At 39.9% G+C, this 15,614-nt stretch overlaps 1 protein-coding gene across 3 annotated transcripts in view; it reads left to right on the top strand.

The window, feature by feature from the left end:
- Positions 1 to 15,614, top strand: part of COP1 (COP1 E3 ubiquitin ligase) — a 114,343-nt gene that overhangs the window by 54,050 nt on the left and 44,679 nt on the right. For all 3 annotated transcript variants that reach the window (XM_037145577.2, XM_037145578.2, XM_037145576.2), the window contains 2 exons: positions 2,626 to 2,740; positions 9,410 to 9,545. In XM_037145577.2, coding sequence (XP_037001472.1) covers positions 2,626 to 2,740; positions 9,410 to 9,545 — 251 coding nt within the window. The remainder of the gene's footprint in view (positions 1 to 2,625; positions 2,741 to 9,409; positions 9,546 to 15,614) is intronic.

Below are 15,614 nucleotides of genomic sequence, written 5' to 3'. Positions count from 1 at the left end.
GTTTTGTTCTGTTCTGTCTTATATAATCACAATATAATTTTAAAATTAAAGAAGGTAATGTTTTTACAGTACTATTATATGATGCCTGTACCTTACTCAAATTTTACAAATTGACCTAATATTATCTTTTATAGTAAAAGGAAAAAAGTGAGTCATTTTAAAATACATGTTTATTTGTGTATTCAGTTTATGTGGTAATGTACTTATTTTTATCATCGTGAAAAGAAAATGTTTTTGATCATATAGTTTTTGTTTGTGTAATTCTAATGTGATGAACTTTTTATTATTATATGCAGGAAAAGAATATATATTTGTTTCTTTTTTAGTTATTTGGTTTGACTAAGTTTAGATTTTATAGAAATGATACCATAGTATATCGTTTTCTGAGACTTGTGTTTTTAGAGATTCACTCTGATGTCTGTGGCTGTGGTTGATTCCTATTCACTGTGTGTAGTATTCCATTTTGTTACTACACCACAATTTACCAGTTGTCCGATTTATATGCATTCAACATATTTCTGTAGCTTTTGTTTTTGCTCTTAAGAGCATCTTTGCACATGTCTCCTGAGGCACAGGTGTGAGACTTTCTTTAGATTCTGTGCCTATGAGAGGAAGTGAGGATTATTTGGTATATACATCAATATTTCTGTATTTTGATAAAATATCAATTGTTTTTCAAAGTCATTTTATTAATTTAAAACTCACTGCAAGTTTATATGAGTTCCAGTTTCTCCACATTCTGATTAATAATTAGTACTATTGAATTTCCAAACAATTGCCACTTTAGTGGGTGATAAATAGAACTTCATTGTAGTTTTATTTTGCATTTTCCTGTCACTACAAGGTCACATCTTTTTTGTTATGGCCGTTCATGTTTTATCTTCTGTGAAATGTCTTTCATGTGTTTTCACATGTTTTATTAGTCTTTTTCTTATTTACTTGCAAGAGTCTTTTAAAAATGTATTCAGGATACTAACAATTTGTTCCTTATGTGTTGCTTACGGGTTATGATCTTCAGTAAAATTTCTGTGTCTGTATTCAGTTCTGGAAAATTTTCAACATCGCTTCTTTAAATATTTCTTTTTCAGTCTATTACTCTTTCTCTGAGTCTCTTGAGTATTGAAAACATCATTTTTTTATCTCTTATCCTCTCTTTCAAATTTCCTATATTCTTGCGTTTTATCTTTTATTGTAGATATATCTTTTAACTCCTTCAGATTTATAAACCAGTTTGCAAATTCTCTTTTCAGAGGCCTCCAAACCTCAGTTCTAGTTCTTGTCCTGTGTGGGTATTTGACCCCAAGTAGGTGGTATGGTCCTCTTTCTGCTGCCTGCACCGTGGATTTTTTTATTGTCACCTGTCTGAGTTCATCTTCCTTGTTAGTTATTGGTCTGCTTTTTCTTGGAAATTGTCTTTCTGAGTTGTGATTCAAGCACTGCTTTATAATATGGTTGTTGCCTGCCATCTAGTTTTAGCAGGGGGTCACTTCAATGTTGTGTTCATAACAATGCCTTAATATTTCTTACTTAATACATTTGCAATTGCGGCATAGTTACCAGTGAGCTTGTAGCATCTCTCAAGGTCTCATTGTGTAAATTATCTCTGCATCAGTTTATATGCCTCAAGCATAGTAGTTAATAACCATTTTTAGAAGAGTTGTTTTATCTTTTGAATTAACATGGTGTAGGTAATATATACCTTTCACCCTTGAACAACACTGGGGACCACACATTTGTATGTTAGATGCATGACTGTATTTTGCCGTGTGTAATGAGCTCCCATGTATAACATGCACCTGTGTTTTTGGCCCACACTTTCAGGAAAGTATCTCTCATTTCAATTTTTTAGTTTGACTCTTTATTTATATATATTTAGAAACAAAACAGATCATCTTATTCCTGGGTATTTTGCATATGGATATTGTTACTGCTTTCTAGAGTTACACTTTAACACACAGCCTAAATAAAAGAATTAAAAACACTTATATAGATACAAAATTAGTACTACCCATGTATAATGTGCATCCTTATTTTTCCCTCAAAAATTTGGGCAGAGAACTGTGCATTATACACAGCAAAATACGATACATGCTATTAATGTACTATGTTGTTACAATGAAGTAAGTAGAGCAGAGAAAATGTTCTTAAAATCATAAGGAAGAGAAAATATATTTACAGTATTTATTGAAGAATCTGCATATAAATGAACCTTTGCAGCTCAGACTTGTGTTGTGTATGTCAAACTATTAGTGCATGCATGTTACTGCCCCTTAGTCTAATATTTAATTTTAACTTAAATACATATTCTATACAGTCAAGCAAGTTTTGTTTTGATAATTGTTTTCTGACAATTTCTGCATGTTAAAATTCTTAGAATTCTGAATTTTAGAATGGCAGTTACAATGGATTTTATGTTTATTTAATTCAGAGAATTGAAAGAAGCTTCTCATCTTAGTTTTATAAAATAGGCCTTATGAACCTATTTTCACTTGGAAAATGTTTAAGAACTGTGGGTTTCATTTACCATTTGTAATTATTCTAATATGATGAACTTTTTGTTACTACGTGCAGAAAAAGGGTTATTTTTTTTCTCAGCTCTATGTGTCTTCTCGTTAATCACCTTAGACGAAGAAACAGCCGTGGTATAACAGCACGTTGGCTTCCAGACGGAAACGACTCACTGCTCATTTTGAAGACTTAGAGCAATGTTACTTTTCTACAAGGATGTCTCGTATCTCAGGTACACATTCAGGAGTTCTTAAAATGTCTCGCATTTATATTTCAGGTCCACTTCTAGCTTTCTGTGCTGATTCGTGGAACGTATTGTTTGTAAGCGAAAGTGTGTGTTTTTGACACAGTCCACCAGAGCACTGTGAAGGTTCTTAGAGATCTTAAAGAACATGGCCTTCCCATGTTCTTTAAGCTACTTTTGTTCCCTTTCTGTGTTTGGGATTATCATCATTATACAGTGAACTATATATGTTATATAAATATGCAATGGATGTTATGAGAATAGAGAATAATATCCACTACCAAAGCTGGGAGTGAAACAGGCCAAATGGAAAATGGGAAAATGTGAGAGGGAACAGTGTAGGCATTTCTGAAGAGTGTTTAGTCAAGGCTAGTATTAATGAACTAAGAAAGGTAAGCAGCAAGCATGTTCAAAGTATAGGAAATAACTTAGCAAAGAATGGGTGTGAGAGCAGAGAATATTCTTACTGCCCTTTGTTAGCTCTGAGCTTTAGCTTTTCTTGGTACGTATGCTTACCACGGAAGTTGGGACATTACTACCGACCCTACAGGTTTTTTTTAAAGTTTTGTAGGTGGTGCATATAATTTAAAATGAGTGATATAATTTGCCTGCTCAGTCAGTTGATGTCATGAGTAGTACACCTGCTCAAAATGAGGGTGACCAAGACAAATAGTGCCTGATATTTTATTAGTTCTTGAAAATTTTGTCTTGGTTTTCTCTTGAGTACACATGTTTGTATTCAATTAACACACTGCTCAGACCCTTCGGACAAATATGCCTCAAGACTGATGGAGGAGGAAAGAAGTTTTATTAAGTTTACACAGCATTTTTCCTATGAAAAACAGGAATAAGCCAAGCTTTGTCAATAAGCGTGTTTGAAGTTAACAGTCATCAATTACAGACTTCTGGTTAATAATTGATGGCATTGTAGACAGACATAGCTTGCCTCTTCCCACAACCACAGCAAAATTACAATGAAAATATAGAAAAACCATCACTCAGAACCGTCAGAAATCTACTTGAATAGAAGTCTGACAACTGTGGAATTAGGGAAGCCACATCCATCCAGACTGGTAGGGAAACAGATGCAGAACGAGCTGGTCCCTCACCCACGTTTGGTGGATTAAAATTTGGGAGGGATATCTTGGGAGTGAGGAGTCCCAGACCCCATGAGGCCCTCCAGCCCAGGGCTCCAGTGCCAGGGAGATAAGTCCCCACAATTCCTGGCTACAAAAACCAATGGGGATTGAGTTGGTGGAAGAAACTGCTGGAGCCCCAAGCAGTTCCACTTAAAGAACCCACTCACGGACTCACCTACTCAGAGTCACTCCCTCTGAGCTCCTACACTGGAGTAAGAGCTTGAAAGGCACCAGTGTTGTACCGGGAGAGGCTGAGGTGTCGGCATCAGGGCAAGCAGAGGCCGTCGTCCCTATTCTAAACCATACCCCCACATGGTTAACACTGTTCGACCCACCTTGGAGGTCCCTAGATACTCCGCCCCACCCAGGCTGCTCTGGCGTGTGAATGGCTGATCTTGGCTCATGCATTACAACTTCCTAAATCCTTGTGAATGTGAATCGAAGTGCCCGCTGAGCTAAAGCCAGCCCTACAATTTCCTAAATTCTATAAAGCAATAGCTGGCCTCAGAAGCCCCAGTCCTAGTAGCACCCAGCCTAGATTCACAAATTGGCTTTGCCAGGGAATTTCTAAGCCTGGCAAAAGTACCAGCCATCTCAGATTATTTTATAGGTCAGGTAGGGTGGCCCAGGACAAAATACAGATTGGGGACCAAACCACCCAGTAAACCCCATGGCCTGCACACCCAGTGGGCAGCTAAAGACCACGTCAGAGCACCACCACACTGCCCCTGCACAGCTGATCCTTTGTGGAGAGAAAAGGGCTATGGTCAGTGGTCACAGCTAGTCCTTGCAGCTGACTGACCTGGGTCAATCCCTCCTATAACTTGCCAACAGTAATCAAGACTCAACTACAAGAGGAGGTTGCACTCAGCCCACATGAAGGGTGCACCTTGAGTAACCCAGCTTGGGTGATAGGCAAGGCTGTGCCACTGGACCCTACAGGACACCTACATTGGGCCACACCACCAAGACACGGAGTCAAAGCAGTTCTACCTAATACATAGAAGCAAACACAGGGAAGTCTTCCCAAATGAGGAGGCAAAGATACATGGCCCAGATGAAAGAACAGATCAAAACTCCCAAAAGAGAGCTAAACAAAATGGAGATACGCAATGTATCAGATGCAGAGTTCATGGCACTAGTTCTAATGATGCTCAAGGAACTTAGTGAGGATCTCAACAGCATAAAAAAGATCCAGTCAGAAGCGAAGAATTCACTAATTGAAACAAAGAACAATTTACAGGGAAATGGCAGTACAGTGGATAAAGCTGAGAATCACAAATCAAGACTTGGAACATAAGGAACCAAAAAACAACCAATCAGAACAGTAAGAAAAAAGAATTCAAAAAATGAAGATAGTAAATGTAGCCTCTAGGACAACTTCAAAAAGTATAACATTTGTATCTTAAGGTTATTATCAGAAGGAGAAGAGAAAGAGCAAGAAATTGGAAATCTATTTGAAAAAAATAATGAAAGAAAAGTTTCTTAATTTGGGGAAGGAAATAAACATGCAAGTCCAGGAAGCACAGAGAGTCCCAAACAAGATGGATGCAAAGAGTCCCACTCCCAAACACATCATAATTAAAATGCCAAAGGTTACAGATAAAGGGAGCATCCTAGAAGCCGCAAGAGAAGACAAGTTAGTCCCCTACAGGGGAGTTCCCATGAGACTATCAGCTGATTTCTCAACAGAAACTGTAGGCTAGAAGGGATTGGAAAGAAATTTTCAAAGTCATGAAAAGCAGGGACCTACAGCCAAGATTGCTCTACCCAGCAAAGCCATAATATAGAATCTAAGAGCAGATAAAGAGCTTCCCAAACAAAAACAAACTAAAGTTCATCACCACGAAACCATTATTACATGAAATGTTAAAGGGACTTATGTAAAGAAAAGAGGATGAAAACTATGAACAATAAAATAGCAAAAAATACAAATCTATCAACAGTTGAATCAAAAAACCAAACTAAGCAAACAAGAAGAACAGAGACAGAGTCATGAGTGTGGAGAGCATTTTTCAGTTGCTAGATGGGAGGGGGAATGGGTGAAGAGGTCAGGAGATTAAGGACAAATATGTAGTTACAGAATAGCCATGGGGATGTAAAGTATGGTATAGGAAATATACCATACTTTTGGCTACTAGGAGTAGCCAAAGAACTTATATGGGTAGAGTGAGGGACAAAGGGGGAAAAGTCAGGACAACTGTAATAGCATCATTAATAAAATGTTATTTTTTAAAAAGCTATACAGATGGAGTATTTCTATTTTCTTGCCTGAGAATTGAGTCCTTTATTAAGCCTCTATAATTAGTCTATAAATTGCAACAGGGAACTATTAAACCGAAAGTGGTGTGAGACTTGCATTCTGATTGACAGAGGGTTTGTGTTAACCCTTTCCGATGTCATCTGTCAGTGTGTGATGTTGGAATCCAAACACAGGCAAATTGCAGACATTTAAATGAAGAGAAATCTGTAATAGAGATTGGGGTAGGCTACTCATTATTAATAATTCTTAGGTAACATCCTGACCAGTGCGAAGTTGGGCGGCGTCCTGGAAAGCCAAAGGCCACCAGTTCTAATGGAGGTCAGGGCACAGGCGTGGGTTGCAGGCCCAGTCCCTGGGTGGGGTATGTGCGAGAGGCAGCTGATCAGTGTTCCTCTCTCACATCGACGTTTCTCTCCCTCTCTTTCCCCTTGCCTTGCCCTCTTTCTAAAAATAAATAAAATCTTAAAAAATTTAAAGACATGCTGTGGGATAGTAAAGGTAATGACAAACAAACGTAGTGTATTTGGGGATGTAGTTTACAGGAAGGTAGAACGATGAGACCAGGGGGAAGATTAGATTTTTGTATCTGTGGCCATGGCTGTATTATACTCAACACGCGCTGTCCTTAGTGTTTAGGAATCTCAAGTGTATCTCATCAAATGTGCAGTTACCTACACTCTGTGCTGCTGAATACGGATTTCCTTCTAGGATACCTAAAAGTTTGATTGTTCCTTTGTGTGTTTTCAAATGAGAATCCACCCCACACCTCCCTTCCCTAATTTTTGTCTTCAGCTATGAACATGAAGGATGCAGATTAAGAAATGAATGCCTTGGCTCTCAATTGTAATTGAAAGAGGAGGTAAATTATAAAATATCAGAGGAGAAAAAAAGACAATTAATTAGATACACTTTTAGAAACTCATTTGTAATTAGAATAGGAGAGGTGATAATGCCACCAGGTATGAGTGGATGTTGACCGTAAACCAAGCAAGCAAATAACCCCCTACCTTTTATACCCAGATAAGTGAAATCTAATCCCTGTACTTTCAGATACTAAAATAACTATTTTTAGTCCTTTCTTTATAACTTCTGTTGAAAGTAGGTGTTAATGTAATGAGTGGCTGTATGGTGGCTAGAATATTCTAGAAAAAGATCATGGCTTCAACAGAATACACATTATTGAATGTCTGTGAATTTTATGTACTTAGGGGTTGATGTCAAAATTTAAAAGAATAGATTATTAGCATTAAAATGATTTTAGCCCTGGCTGGTGTGGCTCAGTGTATTGAACACAGGGCTGCGAACCAAAGGGTCACGGGTTCGATTCCCAGTCAGGGCTCATGCCTGGGTTGCAGGCCAGGTCCCCAGTAGGGGGCACGTGAGAGGCAACCATACATTTATGCTTTTCTCCTCTTTCTCCCTCCCTGCCCCTCTCTAAAAATAAATAAATAAAATCTTTACAAAATTATTTTAAATGAATATCTAAAATAACCGCCATTCCAGTAAGTATTTATTACATTACATGGCTCACAGTAATAGGATTATATATGAAAAGAACCAGTAACTATTACATCTAAGCCACTTTGTGATCATTGACTTTTTTGAGAACCAATTAACTGTTATGCCCAAACCAGTCAGTAGTACAGTTGATTTTTTTGCGTGAACCCATGTTTAATTGATGATTTGTTGAATTTCCTGAGAGTAAATTCTGTGCGGCAGGAGCTTCATCTCAGTAACATTACGGAATCACAGGCTGATTTGTTCCTTTTGCTGTTTTTAGAATAGAATTACTACAAACTGGGCTTTTTAAATATAGGTTGTTAATGAATTTGCGAAATTAGTGCTTACATTTTTAAAGGATAAAGTATCAGGGACAGAAACTTAGTTTCCTCAGTAATTGGGTTCCATTCCGGGGGGTGGGGGGGAAGAGTTGTGAGTGTGCGAAACAGACTTTATTTTGTATTATTTATTCGTTACTGTATTTTTTCCATACGAGCAACTGTAAACCTACTTTTGCCTACCCTGCAGAATAAAGTTCTTTATATCAACAATTATCTTCAAAATAATCTACCATCTCCAGATAAAAGACATACTTTTCTGTGTATTATATATTATAATACTTCCCTTAGTGGGGAGTATTATATAACTTTCCTTAGTTATATAATATGCAACTCTTCCCTTAGTGGTTCTTATATATATTTTAAAATTATTATGCCTACTGCCGTTTTCAGAGGACATTTAGGAAGGGAGATCATGAAAGTTGCCTTGGGAAAGTTGTGTGTGGGTGTGTAAATGTGTGTGAGCTTAGAGGAAGGAAGAAAGGATGAAAACACGCTTTTGTAACAGGCTCACTTCCAATTGGAGTCTAGGAAGCTCACTCCAGTAATTGTATGTTTTTACTTTTCACATTTTGGAAAGGAAAAATAAAGTCCAAACTTGAAGCAATTTGTAAAACAGTGATTTTTTTAAATTTATGCTCCTACCGTAGGCCTTTTTCTAGATTGGAGAATACATTAGCTTTATTCTCAGATCCTTCGTAAATTGATTTAGCGATTTAAATTCCTCGTAATGCGTTATGACTAGTTTACTGAAACGGACTTTAGTTCCGAGTCTTCTGTTGGATGGAACTGTTGTTTTCCGTCTTCTACCCAGATGTGTAGGACTGAGAAGACACAGCTGTAAACTGCATCGTGTTTGAGAATCAGTAATTTAAACATGGCAGCTTTCTACTCTTCCTGTAATTGGATTTGAAACACATGACAGTATTATATGAATGAATGCCTCACTTTTTAAAACTTAACCAGTTACTGTCTTCTAAGTTACCGTAAATTGTGTTCCGAGAGTAAATGAACCTGGGCGTGGAGCTGGCTCTGTGTACGCTTGTTCCTTCTGTGAACTCACACCCTGGCTGGTGTCTGCGCGTCCTTCACCCTCACTGTCTCCATTATTGGACTTTTGTCTCATTGTAAATGAGTGAACTTTTCTTAATTAGTGGTCCTTTTGTTGTTGTTTTTACAAGAAATTATTTTTAAAAAGAGAATCGATGGTATATTCACATTGGTGTTGAGCCAGTGTCTTTCCAAGAATCATTAAGAAATTTTTATTAAAGTTGAAAAATTAGCTAATTATTTTGAGCATGTATGTCTTTTAAAAATACTGGTTAAGAATTGTCTTTATTTAGAAGATTACTCTTAATCTGTGGATATTGCTCTTTGCTGTTGCCGTCATTGATTTCACTTTGTTTTCTCCACGTAGATGACAGTCGAACAGCAAGCCAGCTAGATGACTTTCAGGAATGCTTGTCCAAGTTCACGCGGTATAATTCAGTACGGCCTTTGGCCACCCTGTCATACGCTAGCGATCTGTATAATGGTTCCAGCATAGTCTCTAGGTAAGTACTGGGCAACACTCCTGACTGTGTTGTCTTTTGCAGGTGTATTTAGGATTCAGTGGAATTCGAGAAGCACTTACGGTTAAGCATCCGTGTTCTGAAGCCAGGTTGCCGGCCAGTTTTTAGTTCTGTGGCCTGAGGCCAGTTTTGAGTCTCTCTAGCCCTCAGTCTCTTCACCTCTGCAATGGGACGATGAATAGCAGCCACCTGGTAGGGTCACAGCTGTGGTCTTGGAATGTCTTTGCTCTGGTGCCTAGGTTTGCTCTCCTAATGAGTGTACCCACATAGGTAAATAAGTGGTATTATTTTTTGGACACATAAGTAAATAAGTGGTATTATTTTTTTCTTATATCTTGTCAAATTCTCTAATACAGCAATCTCGGCCTTGAGCTTTCTCTGAGGGAAGATTTTTAAAGACAAATTCAGTTTTTAATATATGGAGGGCTAACCAGGTATTCATTTCTTTTTGCTTGAAGAAGATCAGTTTTATTATCTTCTCAAAGAGTCAGCTCCTGGTTTGCTGATGCTCTGTATTTTTCTGTTTTCTGTTTCATTGATTTCTGTTCCTTTTTTTCTTTCTTTGCTTTCTTTAAGTTTAATTTGCCCTTATCTTTGTAGTTTCTTAAGATTCAAACTGAGTTGAATTCTTCCTTCTTTCTTGTAGATAAGTTGTGTTACACATTTTTCTCTATGTACTACATTAGCTGTATCCCACAGGTATTGGTGTGGTATCTGTTTTTTTCCTCTGAAAATTTGTTATTGTGGTAAAATGCACATAATGTAAAATTTACTATCTCAACAAGTTACCACTCAGTGGCAGTAAAATGCATCCTAAGATCGGGCTGCTCTCACTGCCGTCCGTCCCCCTATCGTACCTCCCAGGTCCTTGGTACCTGACTTGTAAGAGCAGAAGTTGGGACCCATCTGAACAGTGACTCCTTGTTCCCCTGCCCACCGGCCCCGGCAGCCGCCATTCTGTCTGTCTGACTTTGACTGCTCCGAGTGTCTGTTATGAGCAAAACCAGGCAGTGGTTTTAACATTTCTGAAAGAAAAATTTCAATATTCGGAGTTTCTTAGGCAGGACAGGTGAAAACCAGTAGGTAGCAGCGAAGGAGAACGGCATTCAGAGAATGGAGGGGACTGAGAGGCTTTCTCAGGGCAGTGGGTTTTTGCTTTTCCTAATGTCTCACAAACACATCATTGGTAATAAGTTTATTTTAAAGGCGTTTCATTCCCCTCAAAAGAGGACATTTAACAAAGAATTTTGCTGGGGTTAAGGGATGAGACACGTTAGAGATGACAAATAAATGTTGAATTTGATGCATTATTTCATTATATTGTAGAAGGAATTCTTACTTAAAATTGCAAGAATGTATCTACTCCTGGTCATTAATTGCCTTGAGAATCTCACCGAGAGAAAAAGCCGAACCAGAAATTGCTTTTAAAAATTAAGTTTTCTTATGGGTAATTTTGGGTTACTTAGTGCCGTGAGCCCACAAGGCGGCAGCGTGTGTTTACTTTGACAATATCTCAGCTGATTGGACAACAGGTACAGAAATTAATGCTTCCGGTGAAGTTCACGGAGGGCTCATCTCCACACAGCAGTAATGTCATTTCTGCACGTTCTCTTAAATTAGCTATTTGGTTACCAGAGAGGAGTGATTTTAGAGCCTAGTTTAAGCTTTGAATATTTAGTAGCAATGGCCGTTTCTTGAATTCTTGGTTTGCATTTTATCTGCCTAGATTGTGCTCAGTATTAATATACACTCTTTATATAGTTTAGAGATTTTAATAGTTTTGTTTACATTTCCCCAAATTTTTGAAATAGAATTACACCAGACATTAGTAAAATCATAAGAAGAAAATGCTTATATATTGTACCACTCATTCTGCTACATCAGTCACTGCACTGTTGACATAGTGTTCGATTACTGGTTTTAAGACACCGTTGTATTGGACATGGCATAGAAAGTATCTCACTGACTCATTTAATCTTCATGGAAACTCTGTGGGGTAAAGCATTGTTGTCCATTTCATCCTACGTATGAGCAATGGAGGTAAGGAGACGTTTTCTAACTCATCTAAGATCGACACAATGATAGTGAACAACGGAGCGAAGATCTGACTCCAATACTCCAGTCCTCCAGTTCTGTGAGTCCCTTCAAGATCTGTCTGTTGAAACCTTTAGAGAAGTTTCAGGAAACACTTGTGAGACACCCAAAAGAATAAGAACTAATTCTTCTGAGTTTCTGATACTTTGTACCCCTGTTCCTACTATCTTGTCTAACTTGGCTTTAATAATGAACATTTGGGGGAGGGGGTTCATTTAATGTAGATACCGTAGTATTCAGATGCTATTTTTCATCGTTTGAAAATATTTAAATTAGACTTTTTTATAGTAGACAGTTTTAAAGGAGTATTTTCTTAATTACTTTCAGTTTATAATGACAGGCAGTGCCAATCCAGATTTAGGGTAACGTTTAGTACATTTTTTATTACAGAATCCTATGAGTTTTTATTGGTATTTGAAAACAGCTCTCCAGGTGATTATCGACTAGTTCTCCAAGGAATACATAAGCTTTTCAGGATTGCTGATGGCCCTTTTCTTTTCGTCAGATCCTTCTGCTGTTGGGCCATCGGGGTTAGGGAGCCGCGTGGGGGGCAGGAGTAGTTTCCTCTCAGAATTCCGCCCAGGGCCAGCCTTTTAAGTAGCAATTTAGAAAATTGCCCTAGACTTGAAGCCTCACCCAGGAAGGGGTCTCGTCTGTCCCCTTCCTGCTGCTTCCCCAGGTCCGGCACAGGGTGCGTGCGCAATAGTAAATAGTTGTCCTGTTTGGGAGGTCGCTGCCACGTGCCCTGAGCTGCCCGGAGAGGCTCTGCCCATCCTGGACCCTGAGTTGGAAAAAGTGGGTCAGGAAATCATTATCTTACTTGTTTTTATTAATCTCTCTTAAGTATATGTATAGTCTACATCTATTTCAATATTCAGTATCAGATGTTTTGGGGGTCTTTACTTAGAAGTTAGGTGATGGTTTCATGGCCAGAAATATGCTGTAGGGACTTAAGTCGTGCGTATCAATTGGCCTGCGGTAAAATTGGTTTCATTATATGCCACTCTGTTTAAAGTCGCAGTTTCCAAGAACCCAGTGATGTTAATTGAGGACTTACTGTGTCTACTGTTGTGGAGAATGGATGTGAGAGAAGCAGGAACGGAAGTAGGGTGACCCGAGTGTAGGTGGTGTTGAACTTGTCCTGGCAGTGCATGATGATGGCCTGTGGGCCAGGGTGAGATCCATGGGGCCTGAGCAAGGGAGTATTTAAGAAATGTTTAGGGATTAGGGTAGACAAAACTTGATGGTGGTGGACCTTGTCCTTGGAGGGGGGAATATATCTTCCAAGTGTTTGGTTTGAGCAGCTGAGAAGAAAAAATCTGCGTGTCATTTATAGAGAGGGGGGGTACTGGAGGAAGATCAGGTTTAAAGGCAGTGAGGCACAGGGGAGATGACCAGCTAGAGATTTTACATAGTGTCTCTGGGTACACAGAGAAGGGGCTGTGATTTGGGGGGTTTCACTTCACAGTTGACACCGAGGTTGTAATTTCACAGAGCTCCAATATTTAAAGGTCAGAAAGATGAGGCAGACTGAGAAGGTACTTAGATGAGAATGAAAACTGGGAGAACATATTGTCATGCAATCCAGACAATACTCCAGTCAATGAATACCCCTTTTTGCCACACTCTACTAGAAATAGGCATTAATCAGCTGTCCTGTGTGACCTGTTGCCTTGACGCTTAATCACTTGACTGATGGCCCTTTTGACAGAGAAGATAGCCAGTTTCCTACATCGCAATTATATTTTAAACTATTTAAATACATCGCTTTTTTACAGTGGTTGACACATTTCAATTGTGAAAGAAAAATGCAGTTTATTTCCGTCTTTGAAGTAAGTCTCCACTTCTGGTCAAGATGGAGGCACAGGCAGACATGGCTCAGCTGCTCGCACAATTACAGCTTCAAAATTAGAGGTAAAATACAGAACAGGCATCACTCAGAACTGTCAGAAATGGAGGTGAATGGAAGTCTGACAACTACAGAATTAAAGAAACCCAGACTGGTGGGAGGGTCGCAGACGCAGACGGGCTGGTCCCACGTCCACGTGTGGTGGATAAAACTTTGGGAGGGGTATCTTGGGAGTGAGGAATCCCAGCCCCATGCCAGGCCCCGTAGCCCAGGGTTCCAGTGCCAGGACGATAAGTCCTTATAACTTCTGGCTGCAAAAACCAGCATGGATTGAGTCGGTGGAAGAAACTTCTGGAGCCCCAAGCAGCTCCTCCTAAAGAACCCACTCATGGACTTACACTCCCTCCCTCTGAGCTCCAGCACCAGAGCAGTAGCTTGAGAGGCACCTGTGGCATAAAGGGAGGACCTGATGAGTCCGGCATCACGGCGAGAGCTGGGGGACAGGTTTCTCTCAGATAGAAAAGCGGGCAGAGGCCATTGTACCTTTCTGAGCTCTCCCCACCACAGAGCTACAAAGCTGCCAGGCCAGCACCATATCTGAGACTCCGTCAATCTGGCTAACATTTGTTTGCCCCACCCTGGATATCCCCAGAGACACCTTCCCATTCCCACCCAACTTACGGGCCCACCCAAACTATTAACTAACTTTTCCATATGAATGGCTGATTTGGCTCCGGCTTCCCACCTTACTAAATCCTATGAAACGAGCAACAGCTGGCCTCAGTGAGCCCCCAGCCCACGGACCTATTGCTAGGTGGCCCCAGGCCCAACACTAGCAGCAGCCAGCCTGTATTCACAGTTTGGCTTAGCCCAGGAATCTCCAAGCCCAGCACAAGTAGCAGCCATTTCAGACTGCCTTATAGTTTGTGCAGGGTGGCCTCAGGCAGAACACAGGTGGGGGCTGACCTTGGCGTGTACACCCAGTGGACAACTACAGACCATTATAGAGCACCACCACCCTGCTCCTGTGTAACTAATTCTCCCCGGAGAACAAATGGTGGTGGTCAGTGGTCAGTGGTCACAGCCAATTCTTGCAGCTGACTGGCCTAGGTAGATCTCTCCCGTTGGCCTGCCAACAGCAATCAAGGCTCAACTACAAGAAGAGGGTGTGCTCAGCCCACATGGAATTTGCACCTTGAAGACCCAGGTTGGGCCATGGGGGAGGCTGTGCCACCGGACCCTGCAGGACACCGACTACATCAGGCCACACGACCAAGTCGCAGAGTCAGAGCAGCTCCACCTCATATATAGAACCGAACACAGAGGGGCAGCCAACATGAAGAGACAAAGAAAGGGGGCCCAAATGAAAACAGGTGAACTCTCTCTAAAGGGAACTAAATGAAATGGAGATGAGCAATGCATCAGATGCAGAGTTCAAAGCCCTGGTTATAAGGATGCAGCATAAAAAAGATCCAGTCAGAAACAAAGGATACCGTAATTGAAATACAGAACAATTTACAAGGGAACAACAGTATAGTGGATAAAGCTGAGAATCACAAATCAGTGATTTGGAACATAAGGAACCAAAAAACAAACATTCAGGACAACAAGAAGAAAAAATTTCCAAAAGAGGGTAATCTAAGCAGCCTGTGGGACAACTTTAAGCACTCCAACATTCACATCATAGGGGTGCCAGAAAGAGAAGAGAAAGATCAAGAGATTGGAAATCTACTTGAAAAAATAATGAAAGAAAACTTTCTTAATTTGGGGAAGGGAATAGACATGCAAGTCAAGGAAGCACAGAGAGTCCCAAAAAAGATGGGTGCAGAGAGGCCCACTCCCAGACACATCATAATTAAAATGCCAAATGTTAAAGATAAAGGGAGCATCCTAAAAGCAGCAAGAGAAGAGAAGAGAAGATAGCCACCTACAGGGGAGTTCCGATGAGACTGTCAGCTGATTTCTCAACAGAAACTTTGTAGGCTAGAAGAGATAAGCAAGAAATATTCAAAGTCATGAAAAGCAGGAACTTCAGCCAAGGTTGATCTACCCAGCAAAGCCATCGTATACAATCTAAGGGCAGATAAAGAGCTTCCCAGACAAGAACA

Source organism: Artibeus jamaicensis, unplaced genomic scaffold, assembly GCF_021234435.1.
Source record: "Artibeus jamaicensis isolate MK-2021 breed Jamaican fruit bat unplaced genomic scaffold, CSHL_Jam_final contig_327, whole genome shotgun sequence".
Classification (NCBI taxonomy): Eukaryota; Metazoa; Chordata; class Mammalia; order Chiroptera; family Phyllostomidae; genus Artibeus; species Artibeus jamaicensis.
Note: the sequence above shows the minus strand (reverse complement) of the source record. Positions and strands in the feature narration are given on the sequence as shown.